We start from the raw sequence: 22830 nt of genomic DNA on the forward strand, positions 1-22830 counted from the left end.
ATATGGCTATTTTGGGTACAATGTACTCCTTCCCATACTTTGGGAAAAATGAAAAACTAGGCCCACCCCGTATATTCAGAACCATAAAAAGCAGCAATCTGATGTCAAATGTTCAGTGCCTGATTTGTTTGCATGCTTTCAGCAACTAAAAGAGCTAACATATAAGTAAATGAGTAAAGAAAAGTCACCTGCATGGATGGAAAGGTAAAGTTCAATTTTCCAAGTATTAAAGAACCAGAAGATTGAATACCACAACACAATGAAGGCCTCAGCAAGGGAAACAATCAATTATTACCCAATATCTTTTATTAAATTCACAACATGCTAAAGCTCATTTTCGAGTTGGTTAAATTAGCTCTTTTAGAACTGGAAAAAATTGCTCTAACCTATAAAAAAATACTATTTTACTTATTAAAAAATAAGAAAAAGGAATTGTTCAGCTTGAAATTAAGCCTAACTGTCTGCATTTACACAAAAATAAGAACGTATAAAGGGTGTTCTAAAACAAAGGCTCACTTAGCCTCATATCCAGTAGTAGACGATCATGGAAAGAAAACAGGGTGACTACACAATCTTCAACAACCTGCACATTAAGAGTCTTTATCCTTGTTTTTATCCTATGTTTTCAAGCATCTTGATGGATTTCTCTTCCAGGGCCTGCCTAATGCTGTTTGAACTCCTGGTATCCACAGCAACTTGTTAAAATTAGCTTCACAATTACAGCGTATGTGGAAAAAGACTTCATTTGTTTTAAATTGCTGCATGAAGGTCACCACAGGTGTTCTGTAATTCCTGGATGATGAAAACCAGCAAATAGCGGTTTCCTAATCACCTTCAGACCACTTGTAATTGTATGTAGGTCTCATTGCTACCTCAGTCATTCTCCCTTCCACATTAAACAAGCTGCAGTTGGTCTGTTCTGCAGTCACTGTTCACACTGCAGCCGTTCTCTGTCTCTGAACATCTTTACCTTTCTATCTGTTTACATACATATATACACATTAGATGAGGAATCCACGCATGCACACGTACCGTACAGGTGGCCTACAGACTTCTACAGTGACATCAAGAAATACCATCTATTTCCTAACCTTTTGTGCTCTAGTTGCTATTACTTTCAAGAGAACGTAGTGTAGATCCTACAGTTCTCCTCTAAATTGCAGTGACTGAGAAAAGAGAGCTGTTGGCCATGCAATTTCCTTAGCCTGAAATCCTGAACACAGTACATGGTCTAAAGGTTGATGTCAAGGAAACGTGTGGAAACTCCTGAAAATGCTAATGCTGTGATCAGACCATAGATGCTGTAAAGCTCACTTCCAGTTCATGATGCTTTATTAGTTTAGTTTGGATCAGTAATGACTTCAGAAAATTCACAACCCAAAAGGCTGTAGACAGATTTCATATAAATGTGCTTTATTGCAGAGAAGTTACATTATTTACATGCTGCAACACATTACAACATAAATCTATCAAGTATTTCATGGTGGATGCTGTTGGTAGCCAGATAACATTGTTATAAGAATCACGTTATAAAGTGAAGAGACTTACAGCTTTATGTACTCTACAACTCGGAGTAGCTAAAATGTTGAAAGTCAAAAGGCAGTGTTTTCTCAGGCCTGCCTGTTGTCATATGCATGCAAAAGCCTAAGGAGAGCAAATACAAAAGTATTGTCTGGTTTCAGGCCTATGATGCCACCAAAGCTGATGATAGGCGTGTACTGATTTTTATTTTGAAGCATATAATCTTGCATAAATTATACAAGTCTAATAAGGTTGGTATAAATTTATTTATAAACCATGGCTTAGAAATAAAGGAGAAATGCAGCTTGCACATGCATTTAAAAGGACAACCTAGCAAATGTTTGTGACCTTAGTGTTTATTATCTTTTCTCTTAACAGATCTGCTAGAAAACATCTTAATTCTAGAGTCACACTTCTCTTGGCTGAGTAATGACAATGAAACTCCAGAAAAAGACAACTAAGCAATCTAGCCAATATATGCTGGTGGAGAAAAATCTATGAAATACCGAACATTATTTATGTCTAACTTAGTATGTCTTCATTAAGCAATGTTTCTAGCAGCATCATAGTGAAATATAGTAGTCGAGTGAAGTTTGGCCCCTCTTTCTTAAGTGCAAAGAAATCTAAAGTAGCAATTGAATCTGTAGCCCAGATATCAGTTGCTAAAGCTTTGTTGCTTTCTGAAGGAAAGTTCTCCAATTGTACCAGTCAGGATGTATGATTACAACAAGCCTAAAGAACCATAACAGCCATTTTTTAAGAAGTGAAGGAAGGGGTCAGGATGAAAGAAAACCAAACCAAACCAAATACACAAGCCAGTGCTTTCCCTGGTCAACCAGCCTTTGTTCTGCTGCGGCCAGTGCAGCTGGGCTGAGTTAACCCAACTAAGGAGTGCACTTTGCTTCTGTACTTCCAGTGAGGTTGTCTTCAAAAAGAAAGGAAAAACAAAATGAACAAGGAATCATAGACAGAGTGGTGGCTCAGACACAGCCATACATGAAGGGCTCAGTGCTGCAAGGGACAGCGGTGCCACACGGCTGGGGCAGGTGCCCTACGGATGCTGCACCATGCTCCAAGCAGCAGCCTCCTTGAGGTGAAGGAGGGAGGACAACTGCAGGCATCAGAACTGGCCCCTGCTGACCGTCTGTCTCAAAGAGGCAGTGAGGATGTACAAAAGTCTCCTTTCATGACCCTCTTACAGATGTCCACTTCTAATCTCAACGCCTGGCTTCAACAAAGCACTGCCTTCTGTTTGGAAGGACAATTTGCCATAAACTGTTCTCCTTCCCCAATCACCTCCTGGTCATTCTGCACGATCTTCTTCCACTCTCGAGTATTGTCACCATGCTCAACAAGTTTGAAGATGTGCATCTATCTGGGGAGCGTTAGCGTGCACCTGCAGGACTCCCTGAAAGCGTTCCCAGGATGGATTTCTTCCCACGCAGGGAAGTGTACAGGGAACTGTTCCAGCTGATCAAATCCCAAAGTTGTTCTGTGAATGCCTGGATGGGGAAGGGGGAAGTTGGGCATGTAGATTCTGAATTCAATCCTTTTACAAAATAAGTAGCAAGCTGGATTTGGGCTGCACATGGAACACCACTGGCACTGTGTGGGCAAAACATGTGCACAGATGGCCAAATCAGAGTCCTGGCAAGAAGATGTGTGTTGAAGGCAGAGACCAGATCTAGGCCGTAACTGCACCCTAGAAAAAAGGGTTGGGAGAGGCAGGACTGCTCAGGGGGCATGTCCCTATGGTGGAACAAAGCACCATCCCACCTTGCCAGGCTGGTTGTGGCAGTTTGGCCACCATAACCTGGAGCTCACAAGCTCTGAGTCTTGACAGAATTTATGAGTGAGGCCAATGTGTTCAGACAGCACCGAGACCTGAGCTGACTCGTCTCCAGCTGGCTCAGCATCTGCATGTTCTGGGTTTGGGCTCAGCAGAGGCAGTAGGAAGATCTGTCCTAGCTGTTAGTGTAGACATGCCCATATTCTTCTGTCTTTTTCAAAGGACAAAAAATGTCCTCTTCATGCCTAGCTCATCTGAGTCCCTCCAATCATCACATTTTATCTTAAGCCACTTTTTCTATGATGCCACAAAAATCAGTTTATACTACATACGTATATGTGCATGTGTGTATTAGATATGACAAGTTAAATATATATTAAACATATATAAATATCTATTTTATATATATTATATATATATATTAAACAACACATTCTATTCAATCATCCTCATTCATCTTCCAGCGAATCCCATCACTTCTCTCAGATTGCACAAGTTCTTTAGGACTGAGCTGTCTTTATTTTGGAGTACTCCTTGTACAGCCAATTCCACTGAATAGCACTTCACTGGTACTAAATTTAGATGGGTGAGGGTGGAACCTAATTTTTATTATTAGCGGTACACAGATTCTCCATGATACCTCCTAGGCCCTGGTGGTGTACCATGAGTGTTTTTGCACCAAGACTCATAGTTGTAAATGGGCCATTACTGAATTAAGCCAAATGCAGGACGACGGCTTTAGCCATTACTGAAAATCAGAGCTACATTAAAACAGTAACTGTTTCCATACATGTATGTGTAAATTAAAAAAAAAGCATTTGGAGAGTGGGAGAGAGATGCTCATCATCTTCATTCCTACTATCTCTTGCCACTGCCAGTATAGGAAAGAGTAATATTTCGGACTTCTCTCCTGACTTGTGTATCTCCAAAGGCCAGTTTCTGGAGGTTTGCCAACAGAGATAGACAGTAAACTGTTGTTAGCTAGCTGATAAATTTCCCAGAGTTGTCCAGTTTTAGTAAATCAGGTCATCATTTCTGGGGTATATTCGCTGTCATTCTTGCCTGTCTCATGTAGTAGGATATGCCCAGTATGAAATACTGAACAACATCACCCTCATGGATGTTTAGAGTTGGTATTCTGGTTTCTTAAACTATATTTTCCAATTTGTAACAAACAACGGATAAGTTGTCCTAAGACTTACCAGAATATGCAGCTAAGACGACTGGATTTGCACTATTAGCAAAGTCTATGAGCATTAATAGGGAAGTGCATAACAAGTAACTTGCTGTGTATAAAACCCCTGAATAATACAGTATCAAACTATAAATTTAAATAACAGAGAGTAAAACAAAAAGTGCACTATATAAATCACAGGAAAAAAAAAAATTCCCAAACCCCAACGGAATTTCCCAATGAGAGTTACTGGCTTCCACAGCCAGTGAACAATTACTGTAATTCTATATATAAACAAAAAGTCTATAGCAGGTATTTTAAGTTGCAATAAGAAAAAAGTATCACAGATTGCATAAATGTGTTGTGTCACATAATATCAAAGGTATTTGCAAAAATTATACAATCTGGAATGCTTTAATATGAGACACAACAATGTACTTAAACACACAGTAATAAGAAAATGAGAGCAACCATTATATAAAATGTGTTTTTGGGATGCATTGAGTTAGCAGTGCTATTGAGATTAAATACGCAAAGTGAAAAGTCGTCATTTTGAGAGCTGCTCACTGATACTCCTTTCTGCCATCAGGACATTTTCTACACCCTACTTCTGTTGGATCCTTAAAGTCCCAAGGGCAAGTTAAAGCCAGCTGCGACATTCAGAAATAATTCTGTTAAGATTTACAGTGTGCGTTTGTTACCAACTTTTGGTGTTTTGTTTATTTTTCTTTTAAAGGAGAAGTGATTTCAGAAAGGCAAGTTTCTTTCAATGACACAGTAAAATCCTTGGAGCAGGGACCACATTCTGGGCACTGCTAATCACATTGTTGGCACTCAACAAATAAATAATAACAACAATAATAATAATTTGTTTTGCTTAATTCCTACTTGTTGTGCTGATTCCTTTTAAGTGTTGCTCCTTAGGAATTTTCAGATCCTTTTGGCCTAAGTTCCTTTTGTCTTTCTTGTTGTCTTTCTTCTCAGTGTTGCTACTTTCCTCAGTCCAAAAGCCTCTTATTTTCGAGGTGTTGCTGTTTTATTTGCACTTATAGCAGAGGTGTTTGATAAAGCTACACTTCTTTCTGCATTTGGTAAATCTGGTGTGTCAAACTCCCAAGGGCAGACTTCAGCTCGAGATGCTAAAGGTTGCTGCGAGTAACCACTTGGCTTACGGGAGTCAGAAATCACATTTCCCTCAGATGAGGCAATTTTCTTTTGTTCCACCAATTTATTGACGTTTTCTGCTGCTTTCTGGGGCAGCTCCTCGTGCTCCCCCCCACAAACATTTGGTGCATATCTGTTAACGTTCTCGCGATTCAGCCCAGGGGAGCCCTGAGATTTGGAACTCAACTGTTTTTTATCACTTTCAAAAACGTGCTGCTCTTGCACCTCCCGAGTGCCCGCCTCCAACTTCTGTGGGCTCTGCTGATTCGACTGTTGAGAGCCCTCAGGCATCTTCTGCTTATGATGAGATTTCCCCTTTGGCTGGGAAGGGTGATTTTTCTCTGCTTCTGAGGAAGCAATTGACACATGTTTTTGAATCTTAGAGTCAGAAGGCACAGGACCAGGAGTTTGGTCATATATCTCCCAAGGACAAATTTCTCCTATATCGAAAGTGTCCTTGTGCAGAGTCTTACCTGGGCCTGTGTCTGGATTTGCAGGTGTTTGACTAACCCTTTGCTGCTTCATAATGCCAGACTTATGGGTTTTCTTTGTCTCCTCAGACTGAGTAGAGTTCTTCCGGTGAGAATCCTTGTGCTCCCCTTTATCGGTGGCCGAATGCTTTTTGCTGCCTTCCTTCCCTTTCTGCTGAGATTTCTGAGATTTAGCGCTTTCTTCTAGACTTTGTGTTTTACCCGTAAGTCCCAGAGTCTTTTCCTTGGCACTAGCAATAACACTGAGGGATTTCTGTAACACAGATGTTCTTGGATGCAGAGGCTTCTTATCTGCACTTAAGTTATGCGCACTTAGTGATTTGCACACCAAAGGGACCGATTCAGTGGACACAGCTTCACCTTTTTCAGCTTTTTTGGTTAAACTGTTACCAGTGAAGGAATCCAGAATTGAATTCTCAGCAGCTGTAACTTCTGTGCTTTCTGCAGTTACGCTATTAGACTCTCCTGTTTGATCCCTGACGTGATCGTAAGTGCTGTGGGACTTCTTTAATGAGAAGACTCTGTTTTTCAAGGTCTCTTCTTTTGGCTTTGCAGAACTTGTGGAATCTTGTGGGGGTTTTTTCAGCGTAGCCGTGCTTTTCACAGCATTGTGCTCCATCAGGTCCTTCTCGTCCCTGGAGCACTGCCTAGTGACTGTCTCTGGGATTTCTGTAATACGCCTCATTATCGAGCGCCCCAAGCCCTTTTTAGAGCACCTTTTTTTCTGGAGATGCGGGTTATTAGCAATCATCTTTTTCCTTTTATAGATTTCAAGCTGGGCATACAGTTTCTTCAACTCATCCTGTAAAGCAAAGTAAATAGCAAAAATAGTATGAACAGAACAAAGCCAAACAACCACCCCTAAAAATGACATTAATCTTATCCCACTTTCCTTACTAATTCTTGAATATGCCATTTCTCCAGTTTTTTTCCACCTTAAGACTAAGTTCAGCCCTAGTGCACAAACCAGTTACCCTGCATGGCTGCACATCAGAGACCATGCACAACCAATACACATTCATACAATACTGTGGTGTTAGTTTTCCTATTGACTCTTGCTGCTATTCTGTGTTCTGGAACTGTAAGTCAGACAAGTTCCAGGCAGAAATGTCCTTTTATCACATAAGAAGGCAATAGCACAGCTTTCTATTTCTCATGTTTATCAAAATGATATATTATATATCTATGTACAAACAACTAATCACAGTGACACCAAATGCTGCTTGTGCTTCAAAGAAACTACGTAAACCGATTAATGGCTTTTGCTGTGGAAGTTTCTTCCTCCTCAGCCTCCAGTATGACTTTTACTACAACTATTTTTTCTTTACGCTGGTCAATTCTTTCCAAGATATTTCACATGACCAGAATCCACAGTCATTGAGAGACTTAACTGACTTGTTTCATTTGGTATCTGCAAAAAAAAAAATCAAACTGATTCAGAATTTACCAATGTGAAAAAAATGCTTTTGAAAATAGAATCATAGAATCATAGAATCACAAGGTTGGAAAGGACATACAAGATCATCTAGTCCAAAATAAATGGTATTTAGTTACCCGAATATCTTCAGGATCCAAACTATGCTCGCTCCATGCTGAATTGATACTGCTGTTCAGATAGGATCCAGATCGGCCCATATCAAGTTCATCTTCATATGCTTCTGTAGCTATATCATCTCTTGGGTTATTGCTTGAATGTGAAAACTGCAGTAAGCATTCAGAACAAAGATGTTGCCATTAGTGCACAACAGAAGTTTACAATAGTTTTCATTATACAGTTGATCACAATGGATTTAGTACGATTTTCTAAACTCAGTACCTATAGGCATCACTGGTGTAACTACTGTCCTGGAGAAAATCAGTACTGTATGGAAGAACTCATATTAATGGTGGATTAACCACTAAGGGTTCTGAAATCTGCATTAGAAAAATCCTTTATACTTATTCTGCCACTTATTTGTGCCTTTTTACACTGCATTCACTTTAAGCTTATATGACAAATTTATGGGAATACACTGTCAGTATTTCCAACTAGGCTGCTAAAACCATACAGCTACATTCCATATTCCATGCAGTCAGATAATCCTGCAGAAAGTAATTCTCCCATTTCAGATCCTGATCCTGAACATGAATAGACAGAGTGGCAAAAAAAAATGTTATTAAGAACTGGAAAGAGAGGTTGTGTGAGCTATTTTTTTATTCATATGGATTCATTCATCTGTGATTCTATTGCCCATGTAGTTATCTGGCCTCAGGACTTTATGAATTGAACATAACCTTGTGAATCTTCTCTTCATTCCCTGAATTCTTTGGGGTACTGGAAGGAAAGTCTGTACAGTGTTACACAGATAATGAACTAAAAATGGAAACTTAGTTATGAGTCAGTTTCAGAAAAGTTAACAAATTTTCTAGGCTAGTCTGGAAAGGCATCTCTGAACACATGTAATGATGGATAAAATGGATAAAAAATAGAAAATAAAACTATTACTAAAGACCAGTAGAGTCATTAAAAAAATAGGGCTGTGCAGTGTTAAGCCAGATCAGTGCATCCTCTGGTTATGCATGTTTAATATATCTATTTTTGAGAGTTTGTCAGCAAATCAGGAAAGGACAGAAACATTAACTTGAACTTTCTAGCATTATTCCTTTTCTGCAACTTTCACCTTCACCGTTACCTTTGATTCTTGACTTTCTGATTAATGTTACAAGCCATTTCAAGAGCCATTATAAAGCCACTTGTTTTGCTGGAGTACTGTACAAGAAGAAAGCTACATTCAAATCCTACAGACTGGTGCAAGAGGCAGGTGGAGCTGACTGGCATTTAATCATTCCATTCTGAAAGCTGTGCAGTGGTGCCCAAAGCTCATTCTGTTCTCTTCCTTGCATCCTGTCATCTGCATCTTCTTGTGTCCTGCACACATTCATCTTCTCACCCTGCTGCTGGCACTGTAGCATGGACAGTTTCTTCATGGTGTGCAGGACTGGTATGTCCCCATGCTGCAGCCATGGGAAGGAGCCTGCAGTGGGGCAGGAGGGCTGGGGGAGCTGCTGCCTGTGGGGACCCGTGTGGAGCAGTGCCTGAAGGGTGGCTCCATGGTACAGAGCTGTGTTGGAGCAGTGCCTGGAGAGCTGAAGCCAGTGGGGAGCCCATGTGGGACCAGTTCAGGAAGGATGGCATCCTGTGGGAGGGACCCCATGTGGGGCAGGGGCAGAGTGACCATGGAGGAGTGGCAAGACCAAGTGTTATAGACTAATTACAGCCCCCTTTCCCTGATCCTCTGTGCTGCTCCTGGGGAAGAAACAGAGGATGGATGGAGGGAAGATGTATTTAGTTTACTTTCAGTTTCTCATTGCTCTGCACTAGAAATAAGTTAATCTTTCTTTGCTAAGTCTGTTTTACCCATGATGACAATTTGTGAATGATTTCCCTGTCCTCAAGCCTTGAGCACTTTATCATCCTATTTTCTCCCCTTTTTCCTTTGAGGAGGGGAAGTGACAGAGCTGTGTGATGGAGCTCATCTGCCCATTAGGGTGAAATAATCACACAGTGACAATTGCTGGGTTTAGGTCTCAGTCACTCCATCTCATAGCCTGTTTAACATCATCATCCCACTTTTATTTAACGGTCCATGCTAGTCTTTCTAGGTCCTCACACAAACTCAGGTAACACTGCCAGTGGCCCAGTCGAGCAAATACTTGAAGTAGGGATCACTAGGCAAGATCTTTTCCTTCCTGCATGAATCAAATCCATTTATGTGTTTTGTTTAAACTGAAAATAAAAGTCCTTTGAATCTGTGGAATTTTAAAAATCGGAAGAAAGAATCTTTCAAAATGTGTAAGAGTTTATAAAAGAAAAAAATCAGATACACTTCTAGGCATTAGACAAATTTTACATCTTCCTTTTCTACCAGTTGCTTGCTAATTTTATACAGAATTGCTTCTGCATGACAAACTTATCTTCCTGGTCTTGACAAAAATAAAAAGAACACAATACCTTAGGGATCAGTAGTAGCCCAACAGTGACTGTCACAGTCAAGTGCGTGTGTGCAAAGAACAGCATCAGCATCCAGTCAGACTGAAGTCTTGAAGCAAGAATGAATCTGAAAAAAGAATTGCATTGCAATTCACTGTCTTTTCTCCAGTGCATTCTATTAAACATTTTGAATGTTCCTTAGGTTTCTTTTCACTGAAAGACCAAGCACAACTGGTTTTGTTTTTCAGTGATTTCATACAGACTAAACTATTCACATGCTATTCACAGACTATTCTATTCACATGCTTTACCTATGTACCACAGATTCAAAACAATTCAGGAAAAAAATACACAAAAACAACAACGCAAGCCAAAACAAAGTATAAAAGTAACAACAGGTCTTAAAGGACATTGCTTATTCCAGTGTTCTCACTCTACATAACTGGAGTTTTTTTCAGATAGTGTAAATAGTCTTTGGCATGAACTGAGTTATGGCAGTTTGCATAAAGGATGTGAACTGCTGATTTTAGGTTAAGTAAGAACACGTACTGTGATACTTTGCAGTGCACTTTGTAAATAGAGGATGTCCAGAGATTGCAGCTGCAGGGTGCGGCTGATAAGCCAACAAAGAGAGAACAGCACTGACCTGCATTTCAGTGGGGAACAAAGAAATGGTGTTGATTTCAGGACCGCTTATGGTCCAAGAGCCCTGCAAACACTAGGAAATGGCTGGCTGAACTTTACAAACGAAGCAGTTCCTGCTGAGCTTTCTAAAAGAGTAGAGCAAGCACTGCAGTTAGAGCAGCTTGGCTTTTCTGCTTTAGTGACTCCCAAAGATATAAAAGGTAAGCAGTGCAATGGATGAATGGATCTATCACTGGCTTGTAATCTGCAAGTTTGTATAAATCATTCACATCAAAATGAGATTTGCAGCTTACCCAAGATCACAGATGCACATTTTGCAGAAGCTTTTGTTAACAGAAACAGTCTGGCATGAAACATAGGCTATAGCAAAAAGCTACAGATAGTGCCATGATGGATGCAGGGCATCATCTGAAAGACAGTCAAACTTCACAGGTAATTAAGGGAGTGCTGTAGGCCCTTGAGAGAGCAGAACTTGCAAGGCCAACAGTCCTGATGTAACTGTATTGTCAACAGTCTATAAAGCTTTGCTTACCTTGGTTATATCAGAAATACCAGATTTGAATACAAATGTAGCAAAATTGGGACCAACAGTAGTGAGAAAGTAACAAAAGAGTGGGTTATTTATGAGGGAGAAGACAAGGACAGAAAAGGGCTAAGGCAGATGGGTTAAGAACTATCACAGAAAATCAGAAAGAAGAGGCAGTAAGATGTGCTAGCGGCATGTAAGCAAGTTGTTACTAACAGAGCTCTGTACCTGATCATTGCAGAGACAGAGTTTCTATTTAAATGAAATTTTTCCATCAAAATTTTTCTCAATAATACAAGAGAAAGTGCAGAAAAGTAATACTATGCTGATCAGAAGGTAATCAAGAACCCTCTGTTTCTGGAATGGGAATCACACTTTTAAAGAACAACCATGAACAATTCAAGGTCGTATTTGGTGCTCACGTTAATCTTCTGTGAGCTTCAGGAATTTTCAGGCTGGATGGCTGCAACATAATAGTAGGTGTACTTCAAGAATCCAGCGCTATCGACTTCATGACAATTCAGATATACCATATAAATCATATGATGATTTCATCAAATATAAAAACATCTTACACTGCAGCTCCTTCAGTTACATGTAGAACTTGGCAGAGAAAACAGAAGCAAGAAAAAGTGCATGTAAAGAAAAGTGAACTTGAGACCGGGTTAAGACTCGTGCGTATGGATATGTACATCATCTCAGGAGGGACTCTATTTTCAGTGCATTTTGTTCGTTCCTATCTACAAAAAATGCATGGTGTTTCTTCAGCAAATCAGCATGTGGCAGAAAGGAAAGCAATACTGAATGTACATTTTTTTTAAAAAAAGAAGGAAGAACAAAATCAGCAGACCCTAGGGCAAAGGAACAGATAATGGGGAAGATCAAGTCATTCAGTGCCTTCTTCGCTTAACAGCATTACGTTTCTAAAAGAAGGCAAGACAGAAGAAATCTCTTCAGAATTCTTTGCTTCGTTAAGATCAGGCAGTGTAGGAACATTTCAAAACAATGAAAAAAGTTTGTAAATCTGCTACTGAAAACAAGCAAACCACTGCCCTGATTAGAAATGTCAGCAAGACCAGACCTATGTAAGAGAGAGGAGTCTCTCCTTTTTCTCATATTCCTAGCGCTTTCCAAGAAAAATCCTCAGGGTTGGATGATTACTTCCATCCTACTGTTAAAAGAAACTTGCACCCCACAAAATACTTCTCCTAATGCACTGAGCTGTATCTTCTACCATGAATCAAAGTATGGTTTAAGAACATTAATTACTGGGGGAAAATTTTGACTGAAAGGCCACCATACGAGCTGTAGATGATTCAAAAGTACCATATTAGTAGCAAGCAATTAAAAAGTACTGTAACTGAGTTTTACGCCTACCCTATCAGGAATGACAAGAAAAACATTTCAACCAAATACAAATTTTTAAAACAATTTTTCGTATGTTTGTGTTAGGGAGTAAACAAGGAGATTTTGAATGTCCATGGATGGCAAGATATGGGGTTAGGAGAAGATTAAGGAAAGAAAAAGTTGCAAGCCTGAGAAGGGCAGTGAACTTTACAACCAGGGCAAAGAGTGCAGCCAGCAGAAATAGAGATGAAAGATTTTCTTTTCTTTCTTTTGCTGGTCTTTACTCAGAGAAAAATGCTGCAACACAGAAGAAAACATAAAGAAGGCACAGAGAAATGTGAGCTCCAATACAGACCTAGAAAGTGAGAGGTGTATTTGAAGATTGTCAGTGGAGTGGTGTAAAAAAATAAATCAGAGTAGATAAGGTCTGTCAGGAGGCGAAGATAAGTGCAAGAATGTAACAAGAAAGTCATAAGAATCTCCTGGTGCATGAGCTGAAATTCATGCTGTCTTGCTATTCCAAATTCCTTAGTAGGAGGTGCTCTGAGGGAAAGGCAGATAAGATAATTTTCATACACTCTGGAAATGACCCTTATTTGCTTGTTTTAAAATATTTAAAATATGATTTAAAATACGAAAAGATTTAAAATATGAAACATTGAGCTCATTATAAGCTTTCAAAGAAATACATGCCTTACATTACTGTTACAGCATAACAATTTTTAAGTCAGCATATAAAGCACTATGCCTCATGCACAAACCAGTGCAATTACCTCAACATACAGCTGCACTTTGCCAATCTGTTACACACCAGGACACATTCATATAAACTAACATTCTTACCTGCTGCTTTTCTAGGGATACAAACCAGTGAGTGGTGTGTAAGTGATACAAGACTGACAATATTTCTTGTACCTCTAGTTTATCACATGTACTGAACTTTGTTCAAAGGACACATTAGCTAGCAATATGGAAAAAAAAAACCACCCCTAAATATATTATTAACAACTTGATCAGATACATTCTTGAATTCTATGGGAACAGTTTTAAGTTTAGTAATTAATTAATATATTAATATATATTAATAAATATTTATGAGACTTTTCCTTATGCATCCTACTCCATTTACCCATTTTATGTTGCACCATATGAAACCTGAAAGATAAATAGCTAATTACTAGATCCACATATCACTTGCCTAATTGTATGGAATATAGCAGAGATAATGAGCTCATTGTGAACTGCAACAGCCATATAACGCGGCTCATGAAATGCTGATGGGACTGTCCGCACTGCATAGCAGAGATAAACACCCCACAAGAGGAACAAAAATTCAGCTGTGAGAAGAACAAGAAGAAATAATTTGCAATTAGTTTTATAGATGAAAAAGGAAGGAAATCTGAAGTACTACAGTATCTTCTGCACGTGTGAGTATCTATACAAAGACAGTATAGACGTATAAATGTATATATCTACACACATAGGCGTTCAAACTCTTTCAGATACTGTTACTGTACATCTGGTTTTAATTTTAAACACCACTTTTTCTCCATATCAGGAATCTTTGCACTTGTAGTGCAAAGATTTTCAATATAGAAACTATTAAGGCAATATCCAATAATTTCTTCCTTGAGACAATGTCTAATAATTGCTTGCTCATTTTTCAGATTGGTACTACAGAAGCTTGACATTACTTAAAATAACAAATATGATTACTTGTAGCTTTGGTTTTTGTTGGAGAGGCAGCTACTGGTGCTGCTAAAGACTTCAAGTCTTTAAGTCAACATTTTTATTTCAAAGGTTTGTAACTCAGATAAAACAATCTATTTTGGGTTTAAAAATTTCCACTGTTCATGACAGTTAATTTTGCTGGTGCCCATAATATTATGAGTCACTTCTGAGGGCCTCACATAATTATAACAAATGACGTGTCTCTCTCTGTTAGAAGAAAAATGAATAAAGGAAGAAAAGGTCAGCATCAGCTTAGACTATGTTGTTAGATCTAAGTCATCTGCATCCACCAGTCCTGTGGCGGCAGGTTCCTGTAGACGCTCTGCTGTGATATCATTTCGCTTTTGACACAACTGAAATCACGTCACAGCCACCTTGAAAAACCTCCCCTTGAAGGACAAAAACACATAGCTGGCACCTTTGTGCCGTGCCTTGCACTCTGGGCTGACGTGGCTGTAAGAGGTTTAGCCTGAGCAGTAAGATGAGGTTCTGTAAGAGATCCCTGCAATTCCTGGGCCAGCATCAGAAATTGAGTGTAATCCCATTGTTACTCACACACTGTTCTTGGCTTGTTGAACTTTTGTAACTAATCCACTAACCGCTGTGTTCTGTGCAAGGGTTAGGACTAAAGTCATCTATGCTCAGCCAGTGGTCTTCTTGCTGCCTATGAGCTGCCAGCCAGCTCTGCAGTGCAAGGCATCACATCCTAACATGGCAAGATGCCATGCTTCTCTATAGAATTGAAAGCACTCTGATGACTACTCTGAATAGCTGGATCTCAGACATCTGGGTAGGTGAGTTGAACCCTGCCTCAGCCTCTCATCTCTGAATTGAATCCAGTCAGCTGCCTGCACTAAAGGAAAATCCCACGTTCAGCTTTTTGTTGGTTTCTGAAATTCTGTACTTTGTCACCTTGCCTTAAATTACTACTTGTTATATATATATAGAAATAAATTAAATTAAAAATATAGCAAGATGCAATGTAATGGGCAATCAGTCATTTATCATACTTCTTTTTGTAAATACATGTTATTGTACTGTAACAGAACAGGTGATTGGTGACTGGCCTGTATGGGAGCAATCAGCTAATTGTTATTGGTTTTGGTTTCAAATCTCCTAATATCTTCTATAGATAGAAGCTATGCTATCACTGAATTCCATGTATTATTCTAGTTTCTTAAAAACACCTACACTGGAATTCCCTATCAAGCCATCTTGCTTCTTAAATCTTCTCTGAACAAGCTGAATATGGATTTTGCTTCAATAAGACATCAGGTTCCTTTACAAATATTATCAGTTTCGTTTTCTCTAAGTACACTTATCTTGCTTATGCAGCGTCATGGCACTGAAATGTATTGCTCTTCAAAGTAATGAAATGTATTGCTGTAATTGCTCTGTATTGATTTAAGAAGAAACTGAAAAGGAGAAAATGCATTCACAGAATGCTAAAGCCAAATTACTGTATTTTACTGTCCTATATTCAATAGAAACCCTTATTTCAGATAGCATTCCCCAGAACATTCCACATGGCCTGTTTCCTCTCATTTTGCCTTTTATCCAAAGTGTACCACAGTATAAATAAATAAGGGAATAAAGAAATTATCAGTAGAGATGCATAGTTAATGTAAAAAACTAATTATGAAATAACAGGCATATATTCCCAACGAACATGGTTCATTTTTCTCCCTCTTCTACAACCAAAGCGAGAAGGTCTCTTACTGGTAGAAATGATCAGTTACCAGTGCTAACAGAAGTTGAAAGTTGGAAAATGTTGGGCTTTTAATGGCATGAAAATACATGTAGAAAACTATATGTGCTGAAAGTATTCACAAAGTAAGAAGTCTGGGTCAAATTTTGCTTATTTTTACTATTAAAACAAGATCTGATGTAACTCTGAAGATTTACGAGAATATATATATATATTTGTCCAGACTGAAAAAGAATTTCAAGATAACAGAAATGAAAGTGAATAAGTTGCATACAAATAGTAAAGAGAATTACAATGAACTTCAGAAAGTAGGAACAAATGATCCTTGGATCTGATTAATTCTGCAGATTTCATAGTTTTCAGTTTCATGATCATACACAGAGTCCCTAAGACAAGAAGAGGGTAAAAAAAAAGCAATAATATACTGGAGTACAATAGCAGTTTGCATTGTTTAATGAATAATGCTTTTATAAAAGCTTTACAGTTAGAGCAGAGTGGGCATTCCTGTATGTAGAAAACAATTAGTGAGACATTTGGTATGTAACACAAATGGGAAATAGCTTTAAAAACACAAGGTAAAACAACAGAGTTCCTATGGTTGCCAAAATCAACACAACAATAATTTTGTTAGTGATAACAAGCAAAACATATTAATTGAAAAACAATTTATTATCAAAACCACTAATTACACAGCTTAAATGTATCGTGTAAAAGTTGAGCTTGAGGGGGAAAATTGTATTCACATAATTAGATACATACTGCTAGAGCATTTTGTAATGAAAATCTGAAGATACAAAAATTTGCTCTATATTTTCCTTCATAGTCTCTCTGATCTCTCAACATAGAACAAGCCAATATAATTATATATTTGTTATAGGTGACACAGCTAAGGTAGCTAACTTTAAGTTGATAGCTGGATAGATCGATGGATAGTGAAACATGTAAGAGCAAGACTCCTAAGCATAATTTACCTCTGAGGTCTTTGTCTAGTTTTGCTCTTTGCACATTAGTGACTGTCTTGCACACAATATCTATAATGAACAAAATCTGGTTTGCTCAATAATATTTCACTCCGAGCCTGGTGTTAGAAGAGTAACTTGGAAAGCAAAGGGCTGTATTATGATAATGCAAACCTGTCAAGACCAAATTCAAAGTCCAAAATACATAATCTTAGTCCTTCAAATATGATTCATCATAAGGCTTAAAAATTACTTATTACTTTTTACTTATTAAGCACAAGAAGTGTCTTCTTTTCCGCTTCTGGAAAATGATGGGAATTCCTACTTGAGTGACCTGCCTGACAGGAAATGTGAAGTAAAAAAAATATTTAAAAACTTGCAGTAGCTATTTTATAACTGTCCAAACCAGGCATTCAGATGGATGCAAATCTCTGACTGACAAACGACTAAGAAAAGAAATGACTGCTTTAGAGACACAGAAGGTGAAATGTAAACACAATGTGGCCTCAATATGCCATGTGCATAAGTTAATTAATCTTTAAATATGTAACCTGCCTGGTTATATATATATTTTAGTGTTTAAAAATATGATCATTCCTTTTGTTTGTAATGCCCATGGTGTTAGAAAACGGAACATTTTGGAACACTTAGCTTCATTAGCCACCACACTGGACTAGCCTATACTCTATTACAACTAGGGGCAGTCCATGCCTGCCCTCTTGGGATCTACCTGGGCAGCTGGTCATACTCTGCACCTTCTGAGAATGAGCAACAGTGATATATCCACAGTACATGATACATATCTGCTGTGTAGAGAAAAATACACTCAGATTGGTCTTCTTGACTCAAACTTCCTGAAGATCTGAGATAGTGTATTTGCTAGGATTTGCTAAACGAGCAGTTATCTGTACTGTCAATTATTCTTTCATATTTAAAACCAGTACAAGGCACATCTGTGTCCAGAGATAGCCATAGAATCATAAGATTACAGAACACTGGAAGAGACATTAAAGATCATCCAGTTCCAACCTTCCTGCATGGGCAGGGACACCTTCCACCACACAATGCTGCCCAGGCCCCCATCCAACCTGACCTTGAACAGCAGGCATCCACAAGTGTCTGGACAGATTGTTCCAGAACCTCTGTGACATTTCTGAGCCTTGAACTTTCAGGCCTCACTTAGATGATGCAGAACTACCTGCTGCTGACTCACACCTGCCTGCCCAGCCCCAACATGAGTGAGTTCCAGCATCCATGTCCTTGCTCACTGCTCACTGAAGCCAGTACTTCAGCTGACTGCATGGAGCGGTGGAATGAGCGAAAATCATACAAGGAAACATGGAAAATCAAGAAATGTGAAACTCAATTTTTGAGGCCTTAGGAAAGTCCTTCATCCTTACTTTTAGAGCTTTGGCATCTCTAAAGCTTGAACAGCACAAAAATTAGAACACCACGTATCCAGTTTTAAATTGCTTTCCTGTGTGTTATAATCTTCACTTAACTATACCATTTCCTGGGAGACCAGACTCATTTAATGCATGTGACAGAGCAATTGCAGAGATAAATCAAGGTTGATTAATAAAGAAAGCTGTATAATTTATTGCAAACAACATTTTAGATGCTTAGTGAATAAGGCAAAAGACTGCAGGAGGAAAAAATGGTCTTGAGCACATGCAAGAGAACTGAATTCTAACTTCGTGCCTCAGATCTCCTCTACAAATGCAAAAGTCACCACTCGAGCCATGTTTCACAGACACAATCTCAGAAAATGTTCTTGCTAGTTGGAGACCAATCTAGAATTTTTTTTTGTTGCAGTTTGCAGCAGAACTGAGCACACAGAGCTGTATTCCTGGCCAGTGAGACAATATATAACACATTCTACATAGATATGACGAGTTCTGTAACTGAGCCAAAAGCATGGCAAAATGGACACCCAAATTAGACTGACCATGTAATCCTAATCTACTGTGCCTCAGCACTAGCTGTGCAAAACAGGGACAATGCCACCTTGTCACTTCAATACGGCAGTGGAAATAAATATAACCATATTTGTGAACAGCTTAAATCCTGAACTATGAGTTTGCTTCTTGCCATGGCCTAGAAGGGAAACTGAGTTGTTTTAGGTTGATATTCAACTCTCCCACCGTGCCAGAAATGACCTCCTCTTGGTGCCTCTTCAGGAGAACATGGCTGTGGGCAGCGGGAGGGAGCTCTCCTGCGCTGGCAGCCACATCACATGCTAACTGCTGCTCAAATGTTACCTGCAAAAAGAAGACAGCCTTCATGGTTTGAAACCAATTTTCATGACTCTGTATGATGTTCTATATCCAACCATGTTGATTTTGCTCAAGAAGCAGTACCACAGGACAAGAACAGGATGCTGCTCTCCAGAAATAGTGGAATACTTCGCATGCTTTCATCATGTGTTTAAGAAGGGACAACCTTTTACAAGTTTGACTTTAACTAAGTGCATTTGGCATTCTGAACTTTGCACTACTCACAAAGCAGTACTGTTCCACAGCTAGAACATTTTTTTCCCTCACATTCTGAATACAAACCATAATTCTCAGTACAGTAATGGACTGCTCTATGGCTCTTTCATCCATTTCCTCACTCAGCTTTCAGGAGCTGCATACACCGCTCTTAAACAGAAAAAAAAATAAACATGTCCTGCTCTTTCACAGCCAGCCAGTGTGTTCTCCTTCTGTCTCCACTGCATTCAATCACCCAGCTGGAGAGATGTGCCATGTCACAGTAGATTTTTTTCTTATGCTGAATGGGTTGTTCTATATTTCAGCAAATCGCAGTTGCATATATGGGTTTTCAGTGCTGAATTATTCCTAGCAAATTATAAATTAGCAGAGATTTATCTTTATCTCTGATTATATCTCAGAATTATTTTAATGTGTCAAGCACAGCAATAAAGACTTACATGTGGAAAAAGAACTAATGGTGCCAAATCCTGACATATCTTCACTACCAGAATTCACATGCTTTGTGGCTGTGCGTGGCTGAAAGAAGAGTAGGGGTCCATAGGCTGCTGTAGCACAGCAGGCTCCATCCCCTGAGCTGCCATGACTGCCTTGAAAGCCCACTTGGGCAAGTGCCAGGCACATGCTGACCCCACAGCCTGTGAATCACATGGTTTGAGGAAAATGAGAGATGCTTTTTGCTGGCAATGGAGACATGTCCACTGACTTGAGCATGACCTGTCCTTCTGTAAGAGTCTCTCTGCATGAAATGTATGACTGACAGCCTCCGGGATCTCCCCTCATTTCTGCACTTTCCCCATCTCTTAATCTTTATTTTCTTCATTCCTTCATATTATTCCTTCTTCTATAGAAGATGTGCTAACCTTGCTCATTCCTTCCCTTGCTATTAAAGCCAGTTGTCCTGTGCCCCATCACCCTCTTTTGAGTGGAAGAGGAATAGCAAGCTGAGTGTGGGACTGCTTCTCTCACATCTTAAAGAGGATGCAAGCATATGCCAACAGTATACAAAATAGTTGAAGGACAGGAAAGATTTGAAGCTGTACAAAAAATGTATTCTGCTGCCAACAAGAGGAAGTCAGCATCTCCCAGCCTCTCCCGACCTCCTCCTCCCACAGATGGCTTGCAGAAGAATCTGAATACAAAATTTACTAATGCACAAACATGTGGTTGAGACAACCTGTTACTGGTTTCCTTAGGAGAAACACTTTGTACAAGAGGTTATTGGCTTTCACTTGTGATGAGGCAGATATAAAGAACAGTGAAGCAACTGCAAGAGGCAATGCAACTTGAACTGCTCAAACCAAGGTTTCCAACTACTTTTGAGAAACTGAGCAATGTTGACTGCTCATTGTAAAAGAAGAAAGAAAAACAGAATACACTACTTTTTGGGGAAAAAAAAATCTCCATCACCCCTAAGCATGCTTTATTTTAAATTAAACTGACAGAAGCAGTTAATCTGAGATGAATGAATTGCCCCATTTTCATCTAGTCTCATAGAGGAGCCATCACTTGTCTTTGTTGCTCTTCCCTACACTTTAAGATTTACTGTGTCTTAGAGATGGGGAACTTAGATTGCACACAGAATTGGTGATGCAGACTGTGAAAGAGGCGTACATGGCAGGAAGAGCAGTGATTAACAATCAGAAAAAAAGCCAGTCTTCTTGTGAAAGCTGAGGAAGGCTTGTTTGTAAAACCGGATCCACTTATTATTTCTGCTCTAAACACTTTTGACAGTCCTGGTTGTATCACTTAGAGTAAACTTTTCACCAGCAATCACTATTTTCACATGAAAACTGAAGCCAGATTTCATCGGTGTTGAATTCTAACAATTACCTTCTGGCTGGGCTTTCTACATGGAGAAGGCTATAAACACTGCTCAAAAGAATTAGTTCCCAGATGTCTCAAGAGATGGCTTTTGCTGACAATTTTTGGCACTGATCTTTGTACATTCATGCTAAGGAGAACGTGGCTTAAGAATGCCCATTTGGAAATTAACAATTCTTCTTTCACGGAATACTCTGAACAAAGTACCCCAAATATGGCATAGGGCCACATCAAATGGGTGTAACACAAAGAAATAATAACCACTCATTCATGGAATGCAGCTGAGGGCCTGTACAAAACTTAATAAGGGGTCTCTGTGAGGCTGTATCACAATGCCCTGACTCAGAACTTTAAGGGAACCCTTAATTCCCAATCTGTCAGAGCCGGTCTTGGCAATTCATATCCTCTTCAGATGTGAAGATTATATAGGTTAAATATTAACAAATGAACACTGGGAGGAAACCCTTTTGGGAATGCAGACTAATAATACTCTTCACAGTATTCTTCTTTGTTCCTTTTCCTGGCTGAGGGCATTCAGTAATTATGACAGAGTTGTGTGTTTGTAATTCCCTTGATATCCAGAACCCCAAACCTGAACTCCCAATTAGTGCAGCTGAACCAGAGGAGCACAGCTCCTGCCAGCTGGGAATCACACTTGTGCTGGGAAAAACACCTAGCTGCATTTGTTTAAAACCTGCCTTAAACTTCTAGTTTAAGTAAAATGCCAGAACACAGACACCGGGTACACATGGCCATTTTTAAAAACAAGAGCTTAAATGCTATCCACATTGGGTAAAACCCTGGCCCTAACAACAGGATCCTCCATGCACCAAGATTTCACATCTGCTTTTTACTGGTGTTTGCACATACATGTTTACCTCTCTGCCTATCTTTCTCTCCTGCCAGGGGTTCTGCACATTAAACTTCTTATTTTTTCTTTTAGTGGGAAGTTTTTTTTTTGAGTAGTGTGCTCACATCTCTTTCACTTAGATGATTCTTCCGACCATGTAAAGAATAATAGTTTGATTTGAGACACCACGAGCAAGTTTTTCAGCTATTTTTTTCTAATTTGAAATCAGAAATCAGGCTGTGGTAAGTAGAGGTACAGGATTTATTCAAGCCATAACAGAAAGGATGAGCTTTTCAAGGCCCTCAGGACTTTTTCTAAAATGTCAGGTTCTGATCCATGCCATGGCTTGCTTAGGAGACAGATGCCACAACTCCAACAGCGGTGCACAAACACAAAGGAAATTAAAGAATCTAGGAAAGTGCCAATTAAAATACCCAAACAAGTATCCAACGTCAAGGAAAATACATACTAATTTACATTACACTACACTGATAAGCATTTATTGAAGGCTAATTTCTCTTATCAGCATATCACAGAGTAAAAAGGCAGTGTTAAAAATGGTGACAACCTTTATGTCTAAGTCCCTACTTCTCTTGCAGAGCACCCTCTCAAACTTAATGAAAATGTAACTATAAAACA

General features: G+C 39.1%; 1 protein-coding gene across 1 annotated transcript in view; it reads right to left on the reverse strand.

Annotated features, from left to right (window-relative positions):
* Positions 1–1396: 1396 nt before the first annotated feature.
* Positions 1397–22830, reverse strand: part of GPR158 (G protein-coupled receptor 158) — a 180270-nt gene continuing 158836 nt past the window's right edge. Inside the window, exons 8-11 of the mRNA XM_052695301.1 lie at positions 13826–13964; positions 10131–10236; positions 7694–7840; positions 1397–6941 (exon numbers count right to left, since the gene is read on the reverse strand). Of these exons, the coding sequence (XP_052551261.1) occupies positions 5499–6941; positions 7694–7840; positions 10131–10236; positions 13826–13964 (1835 nt within the window). The 3' untranslated portion in view covers positions 1397–5498. The remainder of the gene's footprint in view (positions 6942–7693; positions 7841–10130; positions 10237–13825; positions 13965–22830) is intronic.

Source organism: Tympanuchus pallidicinctus, unplaced genomic scaffold (assembly GCF_026119805.1).
Source record: "Tympanuchus pallidicinctus isolate F22 unplaced genomic scaffold, pur_lepc_1.0 scaffold3, whole genome shotgun sequence".
Taxonomy (NCBI): Eukaryota; Metazoa; Chordata; class Aves; order Galliformes; family Phasianidae; genus Tympanuchus; species Tympanuchus pallidicinctus.